This window comes from Liolophura sinensis, chromosome 6 (assembly GCF_032854445.1).
Source record: "Liolophura sinensis isolate JHLJ2023 chromosome 6, CUHK_Ljap_v2, whole genome shotgun sequence".
NCBI lineage: Eukaryota > Metazoa > Mollusca > Polyplacophora > Chitonida > Chitonidae > Liolophura > Liolophura sinensis.
In genome coordinates, this window is record NC_088300.1 from 18,321,814 (window position 1) to 18,345,876 (window position 24,063).

General features: G+C 38.5%; 1 protein-coding gene across 1 annotated transcript; it reads right to left on the minus strand.

Moving 5' to 3' along the window:
- Positions 1-2,142: 2,142 nt before the first annotated feature.
- LOC135466371 (neutral alpha-glucosidase AB-like) lies at positions 2,143-24,011 on the minus strand. The gene is made up of 23 exons (XM_064743811.1): positions 23,900-24,011; positions 22,465-22,584; positions 21,700-21,939; positions 20,939-21,106; positions 18,028-18,145; positions 17,520-17,634; positions 16,315-16,411; positions 15,748-15,849; positions 15,164-15,242; positions 13,930-14,103; positions 11,956-12,017; positions 10,760-10,837; positions 9,872-10,074; positions 9,062-9,285; positions 8,291-8,387; positions 7,582-7,742; positions 6,876-7,125; positions 6,504-6,580; positions 5,720-5,794; positions 5,290-5,403; positions 4,317-4,426; positions 3,432-3,535; positions 2,143-2,284 (listed from the first exon to the last, which is right to left on the minus strand). The coding sequence occupies exons 1-23, from the start codon at positions 23,998-24,000 to the stop codon at positions 2,175-2,177; spliced, it is 2,979 nt and encodes a 992-aa protein (XP_064599881.1). The 5' UTR covers positions 24,001-24,011; the 3' UTR covers positions 2,143-2,174.
- Between the last annotated feature and the right edge of the window lie 52 nt (positions 24,012-24,063).

Genomic DNA, 24,063 nt, shown 5'->3' on the forward strand with positions numbered 1-24,063 from the left:
CTCACAGCGACCGCATTGGTGAGAGGCTTCTGGGTCACTACGCTGCGCTAGCGCGCTAACCGACTGAGCCACGGAGGCCCCCAGGGATATGGTGAGATACCACACTGCGGGTATTGTCGGAATAGATTGTAATGGCGATGTCAAGAGATATGGTGAACTACCACACTACGGGTACTGCCCGAATAGATTGTAATGGCCACAAGGATATGACCTCTGGGGATATGGTGAACTACAACATTGCGTTACTATTCGAATACACAGTAATGGTGACGTCAGGGATAAAATGAGCTATACTGTCTGAACATAAATCACACAAAACATGGCTAATGCTTATGTCCGCGGTACGGTCAGCTGGACTGCCATTATGCGTGTCATGCCCGCAATCAAGTATTAAGTTAATGACAGTCGCGGATAACATCACAATTATCATGTTGCACATACTGCGCAATCTCGCTGCGCAGTATTCATGGGTAAGGCAGACTCTGCAACAAGATCACGGAATGTGGGTCAATATTGCACATCAGACGGGATTGGGATTGCGATAGGAATTGCATATGTAGGATACATCGTACACACCAAAAGTTAATACACTACAAGTCGCACTGCAGCGGTGAGTATACACCATCGAAATATGCATTCCGACTTGACCTTTATTACAGCGATAAAACAACAGACACAAAACTAACTAGTATGGGACAACAAGGGACAGTTTATTTCTCAATGTTTTGTAACAAAGCACATAAAATGGAATGCCAAACTAAGTTTTTTTTAATACTTTTGGAGTCGGAAACGACAAAAATTTTTTCAGATGACTGTCCATGATTTTGACAATGCTTTATGACACATACAAAGTTTCTTTCGCTAAAATCTCAGCATAAACATACACCCAGGTAAAGGGGACAAATTTTTTATCTTGGTCGTACTGCGACAGTATTTCAACACACTTTTTCTTCAACATATACAGTAACTAACGCCATGGCGACATATTGAAAGAGTTACCGTGCGAAATCAGAAGAATCAATTACATATTTTTGTGATGACTATATGCATGAAAAATGAATGAATGACGAGTACAAAATAGCAATCAAACTGTATTTAAGCGATCACAGTGGACAGAACGGATTACATAACTGCACTGGCTACTGTGAAATGTTATTTATGGTATCACGATTTCTTTTAACACATTCCTTACCCGCTAATTCCACACTATCAAAATCCACATCAAAGTCAAAGTCTTTATACATTAATAATTAACAATTTAATGGCATAATCTGGAAAATCTATATGACAGAGTGGTAATAGTGTGCCATACATAATCAATCACTCAGAAATGTTTGCATATAGACAGTGTGTGTGTGTGGGTGTTTGTGTGACAGTACATTGAGCAAGGAGAGTTCAAGCATATTATCAATCGTGATACAAACAATATAGGTCAGAGGAACAAGTTATAAATGGTCAATTCAGCTGTTTTGGATTTCAATACCAATGATTGTGACGTTAATCTGGAATGTTTGCCTCCCCAGAATACTTACTTCACCCTGCATCACAAAAACCAACAGAATTGTAATCAAGAGTGGGAGCAAATGTTGTGAAACAGCTCCTTGATTGCCACTGGTCTCACCGAGTTTTGTTTGTCTTTAAGGGTGACATGAATACGTTATGTAACAGATACATTCTAACTAACAGTCAGAACCATGATGTGTTGAGACAGGAATTCTGTAGATTACAGTGTCATACAGTGTCATAGTGTCATTCTTTGATTTTTAATTTCATATCATTTCATCATGATGCAGGAACAACTGTGTCATGAAAGATTAAATGCATGTACAAAAATGCCCTCAGCTATTTAATCACCGTTTGCCTGAGACAATGTTAATATTTTCATTGATAACAGGCTTATTAGCACTTTTTTTTTCACATTAAAATTTTCAAAATATATCACGTGCTGTTATGCACACAAAATTTCTGAGTGGATTTGCACTCTGTGCACTATAGGAAGGGTAATAGCACTGGGTCTCATTCTTGGGGCTTGGTGTGGGACAGTATGTATGACGAATACAAAGACGGGTGAATAAATTATAGTGCTTAATCAGATAAGGTGGTACAGGTGACACAGTGGCCTCCCAGCCCGCACAACACATAGCACTGTTCATACAGACATACTGCTGAGCTCTCTACATCAAAGAGATTGTCCAGTCAGTGCCTATGTTAACTGCTGGTTTTCGTATCGTTAGTACGTGCTGACTTGGGTTGTAATTAAATTCCAATGACTGGCTCCCTCCTCCTGTACAAAAAACCACAAAGACACATGATTATTAACAGTGGAAAATGTCACTGAATAAGCATAAATTCGAAACAGGTCTCAGGTCTCTCATTAAAGAGGCTATATCCGGGAATTTCTGTGGCCTGACTTTTATATATATATTCAAATCACACCGCAGCTTTGCATGCTACACAATAAGCTTAAATGTAAGTATTTAAAGACAAGTTAGGATGGAAAACCAGGCTTCTCTGCACTTTTCTGCAATACACACAACAATAATGTGATGTCATTAGAACTCCTAACTCCCATTCAACTAAAGTTTAATGAAATGTCATTCCATAACCCACATGACCAATCATAGTCAATATCACTGCAAGTACTTCAACTGGATATCTCACACATTGCTTACATATGTTCATTCTTTCTGAGATGCCAAGACAGCACAATTGCTTTTGCAAATGAAAAGTGTTTAACTTGCACGAACATTGCTGTGCATATTTTCGCAGCCTTATAAAGCAATGCTCATTGTCATGCACACATTAATTTTCATAAATCATGTCAAATTACTACTGACCAGATTCACTATTACATAAAAACAAAAACTCACATACTGCTGAAAATGGCACTTTCTGAAAATGCCTAAGACAGATACTACAGAAAAAAACACAACCTGAATGATGTTGATCGAAAATTTACATTCATCCTCTTGTAAAGGCCTATTGAAGGAAGGGCCCATGTTATAAAAACTATGATGTCAAAATTTGACTGATCTTTCATCTAACAAGACAGGATGTCCAACATTTGACCAACTGAAAAAGGGATTTTTTGAGCTGCTTATCCTGGCAGAGAGCCATGTTGACAAATTCTGGTTATACGTTTTACAAAAGACAAGCTCAGATCAATCTGTGTGTGTGTGTATATATATATATATATATATATATATATATATATATATATATATATATATATATATATACATGGAGTCCTGAAGATTGTTATCCAACAAAATGGATACTTATGTCAATCTTAACAGTACTCCAAATTTGCTTCTAAAATCATACAGTTTACAGGTATATTTGATGAAGTTTTATGATCAGAAAATGTATCGTTTTGTATATACAAGCCCTCTTTAATGGGGAAAAATTACCCCAGATGTCTTCTCACTTACCTGGGAGGCTCACTTCTATTTTTGAAGGCTTTTTTGGTAAACCTATGATAACGACTCTCTCCAGCCAGGCTTTTGTTGTATATGTCCCAGTTGTGTTGACCTTACTAAAAACACAAAATACAAAAATGTAAATTGTCAATGAGCAGAAAAAAAAGACTATTTCAGTGCGCGAATTTTAAGCCCTGTCGATCATACATAGTTTGTAACTTATTGTCTTTGCATGGGTATATCATCAGTATGTCCGTTCGAATTTTAAGCCCTGTCGATCATACATAGTTTGTAACTTATTGTCTTTGCATGGGTGTATCATCAGTATGTCCGTTTATCTTTAAATCAATCAATTACCATCAGTTATAGAACATGCTAGATAAGTGTTTCCTACATTGAACTAAATACTCCGTGAGCAACTCCTCACGCTCTGGACGCATTGGACAAGTGTTTGAGTGAGTGCATGGGGCCTTGATGTATTTAACAATTTTTCAGTCATATGATGACGAAGGAGTCCATAGAGTGCTTGTAATGCACCGCCTTGTTCCAGGACGCATTTCTGTCGCTCTTATATCTAGTGCTGCTTTCCCTGAGACGAATTACCAAAGGCCAGGAAGCAGCCACGTCTCAGCCATTAGACTGATACGGGTCAACCAGTTGTTGCACTATCCCCTTAATGATGAACACCAAGCGAGGAAGTTACAACTTCCTCTTTTAAGATTTTAAGGTGTGACCCGACCCAGGACTGGCCCTGGATCTTTTGCCCTGGAAGCGGATGCTCTACCAAATGAGCTAGCGGGGCCAGTGGATGCATACTGAAGGCTTTCCACTACTGTCCTACAAACATATATACATGTACTTTTCATACTCTCACAAAGTCATATCTCTGTGTATTACCTGTTTACTAATTTATTTTGCCTATATGTGAATTTCCGTAGTTGGTATTTTGCGTTTTTGTTTTCAGTAGTGACATAGTCGTCAATATATAGCTCCCCTTCTGCTTCATTCTGCAAGATACAAAAAGAACAAAGACAATAGTACAGATGCTGGACTACAAATCAGATTGTGTTACCTTCATTCTACATCAGAGGCCACCAACAACTGCTGGGCTCTATTGACACATAATAATTATAAGGAACACAAATTACTCTTACACAAGACAACAGACTTGAAAATTGCATAAAATAGAGGAAAAGTATAGGGCATCACCAATGAGTTTGATTTTTAAAACACATTCAACTTTGGGATTTAACCCACACCTTGTGTGTTCTAGCAACTAAAAGACGAGCATCTTAAACCACTCAGCCACAACATGCTCCAGGGGGCCTCCGTGGCTCAGTTGGTTAGCGCGCTAGCACAGCACGATGAGCCAGGGGCCTCTCACCAATGCGGTCGCTATGAGTTCAAGTCCAGCTCATGCTGGCTTCCTCTCTGGCCATAAGTGGGGAGGTCTGCCAGCAGTCTGCGGATGACCATGGGTTTCCTCCTACGCCTGGTTTTCTCCCACCATAATGCTGGCTGCCGTCGTATAAGTGAAATATTCTTGAGTACGGCGTACAACACTAATCAAATAAATCAAATGAAATAAACAACTTGCTCCCAAACTTTTCTTTGTTAAACTGTAATATCTATTTATATATTGATTTGATTGGTGTTTTACACAGTACTCACGAATATTTCATTTTTACAATGACGGCTTAAACTGTATTAACTGCTCCCAGCAGCTTTCACAGCTTGGAAGTGAAAAGGTAGAAACTGGCCTTTAAAACATCCAGAATTGCTAGTACTGCAATGATCTATAAAATATACAGCTAATAGTTCAAGGCTACAGGCATTCCAAAGAAGATATAGTCCTATTTTCTCAACTCACCTTTAAATCTACACATATTATTAATGTGAATGGGTCATTATAGGTTAGAGAGGATGACCGTCGTATTCTTTCTTTTCTTGGTATAATTGTGCCTCCTCGCTGGAAAACTGGAATCTACAACAACATCAAAATTATTACGATGTGCTTGTATTTTACTCTTGTGTGAAACATCAGCATGTATGTGAAATAACAGTCAGATGGCTGACTCCTCGGGTACACTCCGACATAACACCCAACACTGGGTACGTGTGTGTTCATAAATACGAAAGACTTTACATTCCATTATTTGTAGCATTTGCAACCAAACGTCTGAAACTTCCAAAATTTTTAAACCCACATGAAATTTATATTAAATTGAAGAATATATATGCATATTATATTATCAATTTAATGGAATAATATAAAGATTATTACAAAAAAAGTTACCTACCTTTGATATAGGAGCGTTAATGTGCGTGGTTTGTCCACCGTGGTATGTCTCATGTGTCACCACATCATACCAGATCTAAACAGAGCAGAAACATCGTTACTGGTAGTGTTATTAGCTGTCTCGGTGCATACATAGAGTGAGTGAGTGAGTGCTTGGGGTTTAATGTCGTACTTAACAATTTTTCAGTTATGTGACGACGAAGGAATCCTTAGAGTGCATATACTTGTAATGTACCTCCTTGTTGCAAGATGGATTTCCACCGCTCTTTTATCTAGTGCTGCTTCAATGAGAAGCTTTACCGAAGGCAAGTAAGCCGACCCACCCGAGCCATTATACTGATATGGGTCAACCAGTCGTTGCACTATCCCCTTCACTCTAAACGCCAAGCGAGGAGGCTACAACTTCCTCTTTTACCTTCTTAGGTGTGACCCGGCCCAGGATTGACCCTGGATCTAAGGCTCCTGAAGCGGAAAAGTGTTAGGAGTAATGTATGGATTATAATTCTTCTAATTTTTATGACAGATACTGATAGTGCTGAAAAATTACAATTCTCTCTCAGTTTTCCAGAAAATTAAAGATATGTACATGTTATTCATTAGATGTTCTGACCAAGTGGGGAAAAAAAAAAATGTATTCCTGCAGAAAAGATGTCCCAAAAATTAGAAGAATTACAGTAAGCATCTTCAGCACTACAAAGGTTTGTTTAATACATGCTTAAGGAGGTTAGAAAACATTGTTAAATCCTTGACGTGCAATGCAGGTCAGGTTGATGTTGTGTTCTCACCTGGTCTGCTCCAGGAAAGTAGACACTGAATCCTGTCACTGCAGCTTCTACCACTGGCTTCACCAGCAATGCCTTACCTGCAAAACAATTTCTCATATAATGTAAGTAGAATCCAGAATAAAAATAAAGAAAACTTGTTTGTCTCTTTTTTTTTTGCATGACTTACAATTCCAAATGTCCAAAGCCTCAAAAAATTTGGATCTAAAGCTCCAAAACTTTCAATGCTTCACAAGTCAGGAATCTGGAGCTGCTAAATTCTTGAGCTTGACATGGTAAAATTTACACAGCCTTACAAATCCCAAACTAACTGTTTCTACAACAAAAGTTAACATTCCACTACCAAAGAGGGTGTTGGCACAGGTAATACATTACCTAGCATGTATTCATCATCAATGGGAAAGGTTTCCTTGTCTTGAGGAAACTCCACCCACAAGGGCCTCATGGGCGGGGGTCCCCCTTTTGAGCCCTCATAAAACAGGGTGTACCAGTAGGGCAGGAGGGCATAGCGCTCACGGATCACATGACGAATGATCTTCATGTTCTCCTCTGGCAGTAACCATGGCTCTCGTCTCTTTGTGTCCAGATGTGAGTGTGCCCGGAAGAACGGCTGATAAGCCCCTGCCTGGAAGAGGAGCAAGGGAGACAACTGTTGAATTTCTACAGGGCATGTAACGTGAGTGGATTAACTGAAATGGCGGCAACCACCTCAAATTTTCCCTGCTAGCAGATCAAACAAGTTCTATAGGAATAGAAGTAATAACATCATACATGAAACAAAGAAAGAAAAGAATGTGACAAAGATAAGCTCCATGCGATAAATTCATAATATCTGGCATGTTATTTTTTGTCTGCCTTCCCTCGTAAAATATGTTTGATTTCCCTTCAATTACATCTTAATTTCATCAGTATATTACACCATTCAAACAATGTTTCACTTTTGCATTACAGATTAAGATTATTAGAAACATTGTGCATTGCACCTCAGTAAATCTGCCACACCCACTGGATACCTCGTTGAACCTTCTCTATAGCCTGGAAACAATTCTAACATCAGGTGTTAAGTACAGAGGTGAGTTACCTGATACCACCGAGTCATTAGTTCAGCTTCCGGATTCCTGAAAAAGCCGCCGACATCAGCACCAGAGAAGGATATTCCAGCCAGAGAGAGGGAGAGGACCATGGGTACAGAGGCCTTCAGGTGGTCCCATTCACCCATGTTGTCCCCAGTCCACACAGCACCTACACACAAACCACAAACCCAATAATTGTCACACAAATATTCTTCACAAATCACAAGCTCAAGTATGGAAAGACAACAAATACTGAATAGTTACTATGACACAATATAAGGTCGAAACAAACTGTCAAACAAAAATTTTTGGCCAAAATTAATCGAAAAGCAAATCATTTTAATATTCACTGCTCCTTCATGTACAGTGACATGGAATTCTCGAAACCTTATTTTCTGAAACTTGCTAGTTGTTTCATAGAAAAATACTCACACTTTAAAATCAAGAATAACGACCCATGTAAACAATGGAACGGCTACACCAAAACGATTAATAGATGTTTAGTGCCTTATGAATTCTTCTCTCATTTGATCACTGCTAGGTTTACGGGTGGAGGAAACCAGAATGCCCATTGTAAAACCGACTTAATGCACAGCCAACAAAACAAGAGCTGGATTCGAGTAAAACACGATGTCACAGACAAAGGGCCTTAATCTCCTTAACCATCTAGCTCCTTTATCATCTATGACAGTGACCCTACCAGGAGTACTGACTTACCATATCTCTGAGAACCAGCAAAGAAGCCCCTGGTGAGAACAAATGGTCTTAATTTGTTTTTTGATCTCTTTAGTAGACCGTCCCATGTAGCCTTGTGCTGGGAAACAAAACAGCATAAATGTCTTTAATTTAGCCAAATAAGATTTGGGGGGGAAGGAGGGGGGGGACAAGGTTAATACTTAACTTGTTGCACTTTTCACCCCAAAACAGACTGTGTCTTGATTTTATGGAAAGGAACAAAACCTGCAGGTTGGGATTTACCTCATAAAGCAGCTCAGACACACAGAAGAAACCAGGTACACTGATTGGAGGTAATTTACATATCTTTTTCAGGCCCACAAACATCATCAAAGTGATGTATAACTAGAAAACAGACCGGCCAATGTTTATATTTATGTTAATCGCAGTTATGTGACAGCGTCATAATACAACTGTGGTTCCCTCCTTGCTCATATGAACAGTCACGCAATGAGCATCTACAAGTTCAGAGTTATTATTTACCCATAAGTGACTGATTATAATATTTATTTCACTGTCGTTCAATTCTGTACTCAAAGATGTTTCACTTATATCTTGACGATCCATTTTTCATAGGAGGAAGAAACCGGAGTGCCTCTGGCAAACCGCCTGCCCTTAGCAAGTTACTATCTCTTTTAATTGATGCGTTGATTTACACATGATGGTGGTGAAGACAAATGTTCTATAACAAATGGGAGATTGTGCAAAGGGCCCCAACCAGAGAGGGAGGAAGCGTAAATTTATCAAACTAACCACATAAAAAGCATAGATGTTATGGACATCTCTATTTTCTGTGTCCCCGAAATGTTTGACATCCTTGTGGAATGTGATCTCAGGTCCATTGAACACTGAAGGCTCGTTCATATCGTTCCAGACCATGAGATTCTCTGTGGAGCCCTCGTACTCCTCAAAGGCAAAATTGTTGGCCCACCAGTCACGCACTTCTGGGTTAATAAAGTCTGGCCAGCTGGAGGAGCCTAGTACAGAAAAGACAGGAGCATTACAGTACACGTCTCAATGTATTTCGGAAGAGCCAGCAGCTATGGAGACAGACAGAAATTACATGTACAGGTTTACAATGATTGGGAGACACCACTATCGTCAGCTTAATGTTTATTTTATTTATTTATTTATTTAATTGTTGTTTAATTCCATACTAAAGAATTTTTTACTTACATGCCAGATTTAGCAAGCCTGAGTACCCAGAGTAAACCACTAATCTTTGGCAACTTAATGACAAATGAGTGACACCCATATATACACATCATTTTGGTGTCAGACAGCACATAAGGCTATCAACAAATGTCATCAATCACTTATTGTCACCAAGGCCCCAAAAACAACAGTGGGTAATCCAAAAATTCCTTGTGCGAGAATTGAACTCCTGTCTTGTGTGAGTTATAACTGAAAGGCAAGCCAGCTCATGGCCATAGCACCCTGCAGATAAAGAGATAGGAACCAAGAGTCTGATACATACAGATGGAGGGTTACCAAGAGTTGCACACAAACAGGATTTGCAAGAGACAATATGTGGTGGAAGTGGGGTAGACAGGATATACATACCAGGCCAGCACCAGCCATCGTAGTCCCCACCATCCTTGTTCTTCACCAGGTATCCTCGGTTCTTAGCATCAGTGTACACCTTGTAATTATCATCTCTTTTAAGATGTGGGTCAACAATAGTCACCAACCTCCGTCCCTTGGTGGTCAGGTTATTCACCATCTCAGTGGGGTTTGGGAAACGGGATTTGTCCCAGGTGAAGTACCTAAGGAAAGGTATAGTGGAAAGTTGAATAGTTTGGCAGATGAACAAATAAAAGGTTAAATCCAAGCCTAGAAAAACAGAGAAACCTTGAAAATGATGCATATAAGACAAAGAAGTCAGTAAGGTAACATCAGTTTTATTTTGTGTTTTACACGCAAGCCGATCTAAAAAACAAAATAATTGACTAAAATTAGATCTTGTCACCTTGTCATTTTATCATATAGTAGAATGTTTGTCAGGATTTTCCTGTTTTTGAAAGCTTTCCAATCATTTACATGTCTTGCAATAAACGATTGCTGGGAAAGTCCACATTTCCCACAAATAGGATGATTTCACAATTTTACATTTATTTTTATATCCTCCCTCAGTTTTGAAAACAAATTCAATCTGCCAATAAAATAAAATTTTAAACTGATGTCGCGTACAGAACATTTCTGTTTATTCATTTATCTGTTTCAAGGTATGGTTTATGAAAATAAAAATTACCCAGCAAACACTTTGACACTTTGTAACATGGAGCTTCAGGCAAGGCAGCAGAGTTGACCTCACTGGTCGAGGAATTGTCGTCCAAATTAAGGGGCATGAACAGTACAAGTGTCATGTATTTTTTCTAGAAACCTTTGTGGAGAAGTTACTGTTCAGACATTAGACAAACCCTCCAGAATATTGTGTGATGATAAGCTTACCTTTTACCATCTGTGTGCTCTATATCCAGCCAGAGAACATCATAAGGGATATCATGTTTGTCAAAGTTACTGTCCACCCTTCAACAAAACACATAGATATTCCATATAAATCTGAATACAAAACCTGACAATGGTAACAAGTTACTAACAATAGTAACAAGTTATTACTAAACAATGGTAACAAGTTACTATTAAACAATGGTAACAAGTTATTACTAAAAAATGGTAACAAGTTATTACTAAACAATGGAAACAAGCTATTACTAAACAATGGAAACAAGTTATTAACAATGGTAACAAGTTACTACATGCACCAATCATAAGTTACCGATGATGATAAGTCACTAACAACAGTAACTTGTTACTAACAATGGTACCCAATTTATTAACGGTAACGATTTACTAACAATGGTAACAGGTGACTGACAATGGTAACAAGTGACTGACAATGGTAACAAGGTTCTGACAATGGTAACTAGTTATTAACAATGGTATTGAGTTATTAACAATGGTAACGAGTTACTGGCAATGGTAACAAGGTTCTAACAATGGTAACCAGTTATTACCAATGGTAACACGTTAGTACCAATGGCAACAAGTTACTGACAATGTAAGAAGTTATTAACAATGTAACAAGTTATTAACAATGTAACAAGTTATTAACAATGTAACAAATTATTAACAATGTAACAAGTTACTAGCAATGGTAACATTGTTCTGACATTGGTACCAAATTACTCCCAATGGTAAAGAGTTACTGACAACGGTATGAGCCACATGAACAACACTGAGCCATGTACAAGTACAGTCATAACCAGCTGGGAATTTCAAGTAACCATCCATCAAATCCCATGTGACCTAAGTCCTTAAATGAAGATGGTGAATCTTTTATTTATTTATCTGATTCTTGTTTATAGCCATATTCAATGAATGTTAGAGAGCCCAAATGATTCCATCATGCTGTTAAAGAGTTCATTGTCAGCAGGGCACCACACACAATGAGAGTGGGTGAATCTTCAAATTCCCTATACAAAATTGGGTTTGAACTCACATGTCATGTGTCCTTGAGATTGAAAGGCAAGCGCCTTAAAGATGTTGACATAAAGAAGTAAGGATATCAACCATGTACATAAGTGTACATATATGTACACAAATCATCAACATACACAGACGAGAACATTTTCATATGTACTCACGTCTTGACATCATCTTCATCATTATAATTCCACCTGGACTGATGATAGGCTATACCAAACAGCTGCAAACAAGGGATACAAATCTGGCATTACTCATACAAATGAACAGCTTGCTCCAGCAAAAACTGGGATGAGGATGTCTTCAATTTTGCCTTTTGTTAACACCTACATGTGTACACATGGACAGCTTGCTCCAGTTAAAACTGGGATGAGGATGTCTTCAACATTGCCTTTTGTTAACATGTACATGTGTACACATGGACAGCTTGCTCCAGTTAAAACTGAGATGAGGATGTCTGCAATATTGCCTTTTGTTAACACGTACATGTGTACACATGGACAGCTTGCTCCAGTTAAAACTGGGATGAGGATGTCTTCAATTTTGCCTTTTGTTAACACCTACATGTGTACACATGAACAGCTTGCTCCAGTTAAAACTGGGATGAGGATGTCTTCAATATTGCCTTTTGTTAACAGGTACATGTGTACACATGGACAGCTTGCTCCAGTTAAAACTGAGATGAGGATGTCTGCAATATTGCCTTTCGTTAACACCTACATGTGTACACATGGACAGCTTGCTCCAGCAAAAACTGAGATGAGGATGTCTGCAATATTGCCTTTTGTTAACACCTACATGTGTACACATGGACAGCTTGCTCCAGCAAAAACTGGGATGAGGATGTCTTCAATTTTGCCTTTTGTTAACACCTACATGTGTACACATGGACAGCTTGCTCCAGTTAAAACTGAGATGAGGATGTCTGCAATATTGCCTTTTGTTAACAGGTACATGTGTACACATGGACAGCTTGCTAAAGTTAAAACTGGGATGAGGATGTCTTCAATTTTGCCTTTTGTTAACATGTACATGTGTACACATGGACAGCTTGCTCCAGTTAAAACTGAGATGAGGATGTCTGCAATATTGCCTTTTGTTAACACCTACATGTGTACACATGGACAGCTTGCTCCAGTTAAAACTGAGATGAGGATGTCTGCAATATTGCCTTCTGTTAACACGTACATGTGTACACATGGACAGCTTGCTCCAGTTAAAACTGAGATGAGGATGTCTTCAACATTGCCTTTTGTTAACACGTACATGTGTACACATGGACAGCTTGCTCCAGTTAAAACTGGGATGAGGATGTCTTCAATTTTGCCTTTTGTTAACACCTACATGTGTACACATGGACAGCTTGCTCCAGTTAAAACTGGGATGAGGATGTCTTCAATATTGCCTTTTGTTAACACCTACATGTGTACACATGGACAGCTTGCTCCAGTTAAAACTGGGATGAGGATGTCTTCAACATTGCCTTTTGTTAACATGTACATGTGTACACATGGACAGCTTGCTCCAGTTAAAACTGGGATGAGGATGTCTTCAATATTGCCTTTTGTTAACACGTACATGTGTACACATGGACAGCTTGCTCCAGTTAAAACTGGGATGAGGATGTCTTCAACATTGCCTTTAGTTAACATGTACATGTGTACACATGAAAACACCTCATTCTGCTAATTATGTGTACCTGAAGAGTGTAACTTTGTAAATACTGAACTGATTGCCAGGAAAATTAAGAGAACACAAGTTTAGGTCATAGGAATGATGCACATAGAAATTTCATGAAAATAATGCGAATGCTGGACATGATGGATACAACAGTGATTGAAATTATCCATTGCAAACCAGTGCCAAAAATGACATTTGCAACATCCTGCTGGGATAAAAATGGAAGAAACCTTAGAGGTACACGTAAAAGTTGACAAGTTACTTGAAGAATCAGTTTAACCAGCCCTACTGACTAAGTGAGTTTCCTCCCATCATAACGCTGGTCGCTGTCATGTAAGTGAAATATTCTTGAGTACGGCATAAAACACCAATCAAATAAATAAATGAATACTAATAAATAATGACAGTGAAATTACTAATCATCAAAATGCATAACGCATATATCTGACACTTACTGGAGGCACTGGAGTACTGCCAGTCAGTACCGAGTTCTGCTTGAAGATATCAGCAGGGGTGGGGCCAAACATAAAGAAAATGTCAATAACTCCACTTTCTGCAAACCAGTGGGTGTCGATCTGGGGAATTTCATTGTCTCCCACTACTAGGTTAACCATCTTGGACAAGAAATTCTGCAAAAAGAGGCATTGTGATGATTTGTCAAACTGAGATATACAGAACACACTGAGGTAAACAATCACCTACTTACAAGCTGACAGTAGTGTGCCAATGACCTGCTAGAGGTTAGCTTGTGCTTTGATTGTCATCACTTAGAACATAGCAGTTACAATACCATACTCCTCACAGCGCATGCATCGCTCTCTACCCTTCACTTTACCAATAGACAAGCTTGAGCTTTGGAGCCTGTGAGACGCACGTAGGCTTGTTTAGGCTTAGTCTCGCCAATTTTGTCCTCCTGCGGAACTATTTGATCAGCATTCATCAATAAAACTATTTTAGGTTTTGGTAAGAATCATGTTGAAAAAGAGAATGCATGTGAATGAAGTATTATTAGAGACAAGGTTGAGACGGATTGTTTGCGTTTTGTGACATCACTTCCTGCCTTATCATCGTGACCCCAGTGCGGTTGTTCAAGATTTTGGTACAAAATTTGCTGTCGGTTGCAGTGATGTAAAGTGAAAGGTAGAGAGCGACTTATGCGCTGTAAAGAGTATGTTACAACACATTTATGTGTACAGAAAACCGTCACCCTTCTCCAGTTACTTGACAAAACACCTTACAATGTTCCAGCAGGAGCTGGGTCCCACTTTTAGTCAGAGTCTGATAAGGCTGCACTAAGAACAATGCTTTTTACTCAAATGAGCTGCAGAGGGCACTAATTTTAATTACTGGTAACAGTATTGCATTCGCAATTGAACACTGGCAAACTTAAATAACACCAGTCCTTAGCTATTGCTGGAATGGAGCAATTTACAGTCTGAAATGCTGTATTTACAACCGCCTTTCTCCATCCTGGGCTAAATGGTATATCTACAGTTAACAAATACATGTTAATCCTGTTCATAACTACAGAGGTAACAGGAAAATGTTGGAAAAAACAAACAGCGTCATAAACTGGAAACCAAAACAATTCCTTTTCACTAGGATTCTTACAATTCCATAAGAGATTTGTATTTCAACCAACGACATGAATTTTGAGAATCTGGGTCATATAACAATATGCCACCATACCTTATCTGCAATGTTGGAGGCAATGTCAATCCACATCTCTGCAGCATTCTGCCAGAACATGCCCACTGTTCTCTTCTCACTGGGGAATGATCAGCAAACCAGTCCATTACACACAATACAAGTAACATTTATAGTTAGTTATTTGTTTTGTGCTTTATTGAAGAATTTCTCACTTACATGACAAAGGTCAAGTGTATGGGTGGATGAAACCAGAGTGTACTAAGTCATTTAACATCACAGGATCATTTCACTGGAATTTACCGAGTCACTATTTCACTCTACCAGTATCGGAATAGTACTTACACATCAAGTCTAAATGAACAGGTTATTTTTCCAGTTTCTTGTTTGCAATCTTGAATCAATTAATGATTATGGCTTTATGCCTCATAAGCAATCAAAATAAATATTACCGTCTAAAAGTGCCCAAATCAGAAGTCTTTCCTTCAATTTTTCTCCCAATATTAATAATTTTACAAATCCATATCTATTTCTTTAGCCAGAATAAAAGAAAAGACAATTCCCAACCAATCATATTTTTTCTTATAGGGTTGGGTTAAGCCCAACAAAGTTATTTCTCCACCTACTTGTGTGCAATCATGAATGGTACTGCGCCGTATATCGCCATTGGTGAGTGAAGCTCATACTCAAACACATCCAGGTTAAACAGACGGTAAGGATCCATGTCCCTAAAATTCACAACAAACAACAACTTTTTATATTTTTATACTGGTTTCGAGCCTTAATAATCTAATTTTCATGGTCCTGTCAGGCTTATGTGGGTGAAAGAAGCCTTCTAGAGCCTGGAGGGAACCTTGAAAACATCCTTGCAACCTGACCAGCAGAAGTGGTTTGTGGGAAGGAGTGAGAAGTGTATCAGAACTTGGGACATCAATGGTCAGGAGCTAGTGCTCTATACTTATTCATTTGACTGGTGTTTCATGCTCTAGTGATCTATACAGAGAGGTCACTACATATACAGGGTAAATGCACTGGTAGGCATACTCAGTTGTCTCCCTTAATTCTGTCTTGAGGACTTACTGATAATATGACATCAATAAATTATTATATGTTTAATTATGGAGGCAAACACATGTAGAATCATTAAATATACAGAAGTGAGGTTAAAAATGATGGATACAGTGAGTACATACTTGGTGGATCTTAAGGCCAGGCTGTCTGCATGCTGAGGAATTCCGTAGACATACTGAAACCCAGGAAATGACACATCCAGTCCAATGGAGGTGGGGCCTGAAAATGTTTGTCATGTAGCGGTTATTCCAATTTATCAGACTGAGAAACAATGATAACAGATGATGAAATTGACACATCAATATCTGAAAAAGAGTGCTTGTTCAAAACTGATAACATTAAATGAAAAAAAAATGATATCTCAGACTGTTCATGTAATATGTTAACAGGTCAATATATTTGATTTATTTGACTGGTGTTTTATGCCGTACCAAACAAGATTTCACTTTCTGACAGCAGTCAGAAATATGGTTGGAGGAGACATTAACAGCTCAATGAAATGGTTTTTGAGATCAAGATGGTCAAGTCTAAAGGTGGAGAAAACATAAAAATTGCATAAAGTTCAGATGAAAGAGTGTGAAAAGTTATTCCTAAATGTGGTCTTCAATATTTTTGAAGGAGAAAAAAAACACCTGAAAATAATTTTTGTATGGTGGGTATTTGGGAGCACCTTTTAGTATTTATAGTCTTTGTTTAATAATGTCATAAAGGAGGACATAACACAGGTTTAATAAATATTTTTGCACTATAGTTTGTTCTTTTCAGCTAACAAACGTATTAAACCTCAATTTTGATCATATTTATATTTTTAATATGTTAATAAATATTATCATAATTTAGGTTAAATGCCTATGTTTCGATATAAACAACAAATTTCTATTCAAATAAATTTATTAGAAAAGCATCAGATCGTTATTTAGAATATTATTATGCAACAACGATAAATACCAAAAGTTGGTCCCAAATACCCACCATACAAAAATATTTTCAAATACCTTTTTCTCTTGAAAAAAAAAATCCAAAAATACATTAAAGATCATATTTGCAAATAAGTTTTTACGCTCTTTCATCTGATTTTGACATCATTTTTGTGTTTTATTCTCCTTTAACAAAGCGTTTAACTCTTTGTAGCTTGGGAATAATTCAATATATCATCCAGAAAACTAGCGCAACATAACTGGTCTTAGTATGGAACATTCACTGTACACAATTCTACAGTGAAAGTTGTTCTATCCTATTAAAGCATGATCATAACATTTATATAGCTTTATCTGGGAAAACTGCTCTGCATTAAGAAAGCCTGTCAATATGGATCCTTGTATATTACCATTAGGCTTGGAATCTGCATGTCCTTTAAAAGACTCCTCCCATAAATCTGGCTCCTCCTCTTTAACTGGCTCTGCCTCCTCATCCTCATTTTTATCTTCTGACTCCACCTCCTCCTGCATTAAGACAGTGTGCATGTAAATGGATTACAACAAATACATGTGTCTATGTTATGTCAAAACACCTGTGTGATTTTCAGATTTTTTTGCATGCATAATCAGGCATTTAAATAGTACAATGTGACTTTGTTTTGAAAGTTATTTATCTGACTGGTTTACCAAAGAATATTTCACTTCTATGAAAGTGACCAGCATTATGGAGGGATGAAACCGGGCAGAGCCATCAGCAGGATGTTGACAGGCCTTCCCATGTAAAACCAAAGTGGAAGCCAACATAAGAATTTCATATCATGATACAGGATAAAAATTCAGGCTTGGAAATACATGTAACATTCAATCAGTCTGATGTGACGGTATTGCAGAACTTATACATGTACGTGAAATTCTTACTTTATGCTCCTCGTCATTTTGGTTGTCGTCCTCTGGAGGAGATTCAGCTTCTTTGGCCTCTCTGAAAGGTTGGGAAAACCAAGAATATAGACCTGAAGCCAATTTACTGCCCCATCCCCTACAACAGGGAGCAGAAATAACAGCCACATTACAGTGGTGCTACACTACAGCATGACAAGGGATGGAAACAACAGTCATGTTACCATGCAGGTACGCAACAACACAACAAGGGTTGGAAATAACAGCCATGTTACAGTGGTGCTACACTACAGCATGACAAGGAATGGAAATAACAGCCACATTACAGTGGTGCTACACTACAGCATGACAAGGAATGGGATTAACAGCCACATTACAGTGGTGCTACACTACAGCATGACAAGGGTTGGAAATAACAGCCATGTTACAGTGGTGCTACACTACAGCATGACAAGGAATGGAAATAACAGCCACATTACAGTGGTGCTACACTACAGTATGACAAGGAATGGAAATAACAGCCATGTTACAGTGGTGCTACACTACAGCATGACAAGGAATGGAAATAACAGCCACATTACAGTGGTGCTACACTACAGCATGACAAGGGATGGAAATAACAGTCATGTTACCATGCAGGTACGCGACAACACAACAAGGGTTGGAAATAACAGCCATGTTACAGTGGTGCTACACTACAGCATGACAAGGAATGGAAATAACAGCCACATTACAGTGGTGCTACACTACAGCATGACAAGGAATGGAAATAACAGCCACATTACAGTGGTGCTACACTACAGCATGACAAGGGATGGAAATAACAGTCATGTTACCATGCAGGTGCGCGACAACACAACAAGGGTTGGAAATAACAGCCATGTTACAGTGGTGCTACACTACAGCATGACAAGGAATGGAAATAACAGTCATGTTACCATGCAGTTACCCGACAACACAACAAGGGTTGGAAATAACAGCCATGTTACAGTGGTGCTACACTACAGCATGACAAGGAATGGAAATAACAGCCACATTACAGTGGTGCTACACTACAACATGACAAGGGATGGAAATAACAGCCATGATACCATGCTGTTACGCTACCACATGACAAGGGTTGAAAATAAGAGCCATGTTACAGTGGTGTTATGCTACAAGATGACAAGGGTTGGACATAACAGCCATGCTACAGTGGTGCTAAGCTACAACGTGACAAGGATTGGAAATACCAGTCATGTTACCAGGCAGTTACGCTACAACATAACATGGGTTGGAAATAACAGCCACATTACAGTGGTGCTACAGTACAGCATGACAAGGGATGGAAATACCAGTCAAGTTACCAGGCAGTTACCCAACAACACAACAAGGTTTGGAAATAACGGCCATGTTACAGTGGTGCTACACTACAGCATGACAAGGGATGGAAATAACAACCATGTTACAGTGGTGTTATGCTACCAGATGACAAGGGTTGGACATAACAGCCATGTTACATTTGTGTTACGCTATAACATGACAAGGTTTGGAAATAACAGCCATGTAACCATGCTGTTATGCTACAATACGACAAGGGTTGGAAATAACAGCCGGGTTACAGTGGTGCTACGCTACAACATGACAAGGATTGGAAATAACAGCCATGTTACCATGCTGTTACGCTACAACACGACAAGGGTTGGAAATAACAGCCAGGTTACAGTGGTGCTACGCTACAACATGACAAGGATTGGAAATAACAGCCATGTTACCATGCTGTTACGCTACAACACGACAAGGGTTGGAAATAACAGCCATGTTACAGTGGTTTTATGCTACAACATGACAAGGGAACACGATCGTCCATGTACATCTATAATATCAGATTTGCTCCAAACAGGCCCTGCAGCAATGTTGAGTATCTCAGTGTCTCAGTTACTATGGTTTGCCACTTTGCCTTGCCCTACACATCACCAGTGTTACAATCACAGTTCCTAAGGCAACTCGTTTTAGGAAATACAAACCACATGCAATACCACAGTAATGATAACAGAAACAATTGTCCCTTACACAAAAGAAACGTAGAGGCACGTAGAGAAAAACAGAAAATCAATAGGCTGAACCTACATGTACAGCAAACAGTAACTTAGTCTAGATAAAGGTAGAATTATTGACATGTTTCCGGGATAAACAGCCTCCGTTTACACCTGGTTGTCACGGTGATGGGACAAAGGATTATTGAATAGAACACACAGGCCAGTTCAGCCAGCATTAGCTCTGTGCATTAACTCTCCAGATGAACAAGTGTAGGTACCTGCAAGCCGACATCTTTAGGCAGAATCCGTGTGAAAAAAAAAAAAGAACTCAAATAACTTGTGTATTATTACCAAGTGATCACCATGCCAACCCAGGCATGATGAACAAAAGGCCCTTCTAAAGTTTACCAAACTCTGCCTTAAAATGCCTCAATTTAAAGTAAAAGAAAATGATCTTCCATTTAGTTTCCAGTTACATATTTTTTAAGATGTACGGGGGACAGTCAGCTTATAGAATTTCACACATTTTGAAGTATTTGTTGGTGAAACTTCAAAATTAGCATCTTTCCAAATATTCTGTCAAAAAAAAAACAGTGCACAATGTGTGATTACGAATTTACCCCACATTTGTTATATCAGTGCCATATTGCTGAAATTGGATAAAGACATGACTTTCCAGAAATCAGATATCCGAATCTCCCATCAGAACTTGATGAAAAAGGAGCAGCTGATCTAAAATTATGTGAGGCTAATCAACTATAAACAGTGTCCATTAATTCTGTAAACAAGTCAAGCATTACTTTCATAATTACTAGTTCATAAAATATGTTAATAATTAAGAAAAGGTTTCACTTAAGAACATATTGCTGCACTCCACTTGTGTGCCTAACAGTTATATGAACAGGTGCACTTACTCTCTACGTCGAAGGTGTTCAAACTTGAGTAGGCCTCTTGTGTTCACACTGATCAATGGCTCATTGTCTACGAAGAAGTCGATACGGAACGGTTCAGCTGTCATGACAACCTTATTGTTATGCATGCTCATCGTCAGACTCCCAGTTTCCTTCGCAAGAATGTCCAAACTGGAAAAGATAGCACATTTGCAATAAAAAGCAACACCCAACTGTTTACTTACAATCATTAATTTACTCATTTACTACCTACTGTTTTCTCAGGATGCAGCATGCTGCCCAGAAAATGTGCAGGCTGTCTCCTTCTTGTCAGACATGAAGTTACTTGATAACCTGCCCATTTTTTAAAGAAGTGTACCTCTCCACTTTGCCACTGTTCATTTCCAGCTAGGGGTCTGAATTTTATGCAGTAAGAGTATTTCACATATATGATGTGAAGGTTTAAGAAGGAAGGAAATGGAGCAGAGCTCAGTTGGAAATTCATGGACTTTTTAAGGTGCCTGACAAACTCCAGGCCTTAAAGCCTGCCGCCATCCTAAACCAGGAACAAAGATACAATTTAAAATGTGGGCATCCTCAGTGAACACAATGGCAGCCTTTACAACACAGCCAACTAAAATGATAACATCCACGATAGAGGTTTTTTTCAAATAATACATCACCTTAAGTGTGTTTTTCTTTTCAAAGTTTCATTACTAACAATGTTAAAGAACTCTGCCCATAAATCAACTGGTTATTAAGATTATAGAACAGCTAATACTAACCTTCCAAATATAGGTTCTGTAACAACATCTCCTTTTGGAATTTCATATCTGGGTTTTATGGGCTCCAGCTCATTGATCTTTAGTCTGGCCATATTCTCCTCAAGTGCATATAACTCAAGGTGAAGCTTGACATTGTTCACTTTGTTTAAAACTTGAACTTCAATTTTATATGGATGTATTACTAGGCTGTCCATTAATATCACATACGGTGACTGATTTGGCTGCATTGCACGATGACGTCTGAAAACATACAAAATAATATTTATTTTATTTATTTGATTGGCGTTTTACACCGTACTCAAGAATATTTCACTTATACGACGGCGGCCAGCATTATGGTGGGTGGAAACCGGGCAGAGCCCGTACAAAATAATAAGTTACAATGAAATATATATGACACATATTGCAATAAAGCACAAAATATCCACATTGTACAGAAATTCTTATTAAATGTACTTTTATCAATGCATCCAGGCTAATCTACGTATCAGTATTGAGTAAAGTACATATAAATCCATCACAACATAGTTCTAAAGAGCTTCCAAGGTCTTTTGTGGATAGAGTAGAAAAACAAAATGTATAAATCTGTACATACATGCACCTATGTGTGAATTATACTTCAAGAAAGAAGAAAAAGAAACTATCAAAGCTTATTAGCAATTATGTTATGATTTACTCTGCATAAAGTAGAAAATTTAAATGACAGCCACAACAAAGTGGAAAGCAAATCTTGATGAAAACAAATACAGCAGTGCCATTGCTCACCTGCAAAACCCACACTGTTCACAAGTCTTAAAATTTCCCCTATCAACAGCCAAAGTCCAGGGTAGCAGGAATAGCACAAACAGGGCGTACATCTGTCTACATGCTCCCATCATGCCAGAGCTGTGGAAAACAAGAACAATTCTAAGTTAAATATTCTCCATTGTCTCACAACTTTCCTTTTTAATATAACTACATGAATTCATAACTGATACTCCAGAAATTATGTAAATCTTTCTGAACTATAATATAAAATGTGAAAATTTCTTTCTACAATGATTAATAGCACTGTTTTGTCCCAAACAAAGCCACACTTTTTCACTGAACTCTGCACTGTATTTCCCCAATGTATATTATCAAGAAGATTAGGCCCTTTTCACAATATATATTCCCTCAGTTCTCCAATTTCAACTATTTTCCACTGATGCCAGATAGTATAACTTCAAACAAAGAAATTAAACTGGGCTGTTTGAAGTTCGTCTTTACCCTGTTTAGGCCTACTGTTGCCCTCAGGCTAGTGTCAGGTTAGCCCTGAAAGACTCCAACTCCTTTTCTTATGCTGGTCTAGCGTTGTTGCAGTCTCGACGTCTACAATGTTAATTTCATACTCAACGAAGGTCCAGGCCGATTGTCTTTGTTATCGAACAACTCTTGTGCAAATAGAAGACACCAACCTAAAGACCTGCAAATCCGCACTCAGCGCACCGCCACCATTCATCCCTACTCGATTTAGAATAAATTTATCGTAGCAACGAAGGGGGTATATGCTCTTCGGCGAATGCCGCCATGTTGAACAGCTTACCACATGTCCTGCTTCATAGTGGAGTAATGGGAAGATGGTGACATTCGCTGAGAAGCGTATACCAAGCGAGCCTTCATGGTTATAATAAGTCTATAAGTGTGGAAAGCAGGTTTTTAGGTTTGCGTCTTTTATTTGCACGAAACTTGTTCGATAACAAAGCCTGAACCTTTGTTGCCAACAAAATTAACATTGTGTGCGTCGAGACTCCAACAACGCTAGGCCAGTATAAGAAAAGGAGTTCGAGTTGTTCGGGGCTCCTGTCAGGTTTGTGCTCCACAATCCATCATTGAACAGTACGCAATTCAAACATAGTCACCATTCCTTAGCTTTATAATAATTTCTTTTCTTCTATGTGTTCACAATCTTCACAACTTCCATGCAATGTCCATAGGCATGCAAACGTGACTGGTTCCACAACTCCGCAAAATATATATACAAAACACCGAATCATGAGGACGTTGACGTGTCGCATCCCATGCTTCTTCAGTTCTTTCTATTGTATAACCTACAATTCTCATTGCAAGTCATTGAGTGACGTTTTAGTAACCAGTCTCCAAACACAGCCAACGAAGTATTTGTGACATAAAACAAAAGACATCAGAAGGCATATTAACAATGATAAAATTCAATGTGTACCTCGAACGCCAACGACTGGGCAGCGCCATCTTGTTTACCTGTTCCACGATGATTGGTTTACGCGAGAGGCTTTTTGAACATCCACTTAACACTTCAAACATTGCACGGAAAATCTAAATGACAAGTATAAATCCATCAAAATTCTAGGGGATACTAATTTATAA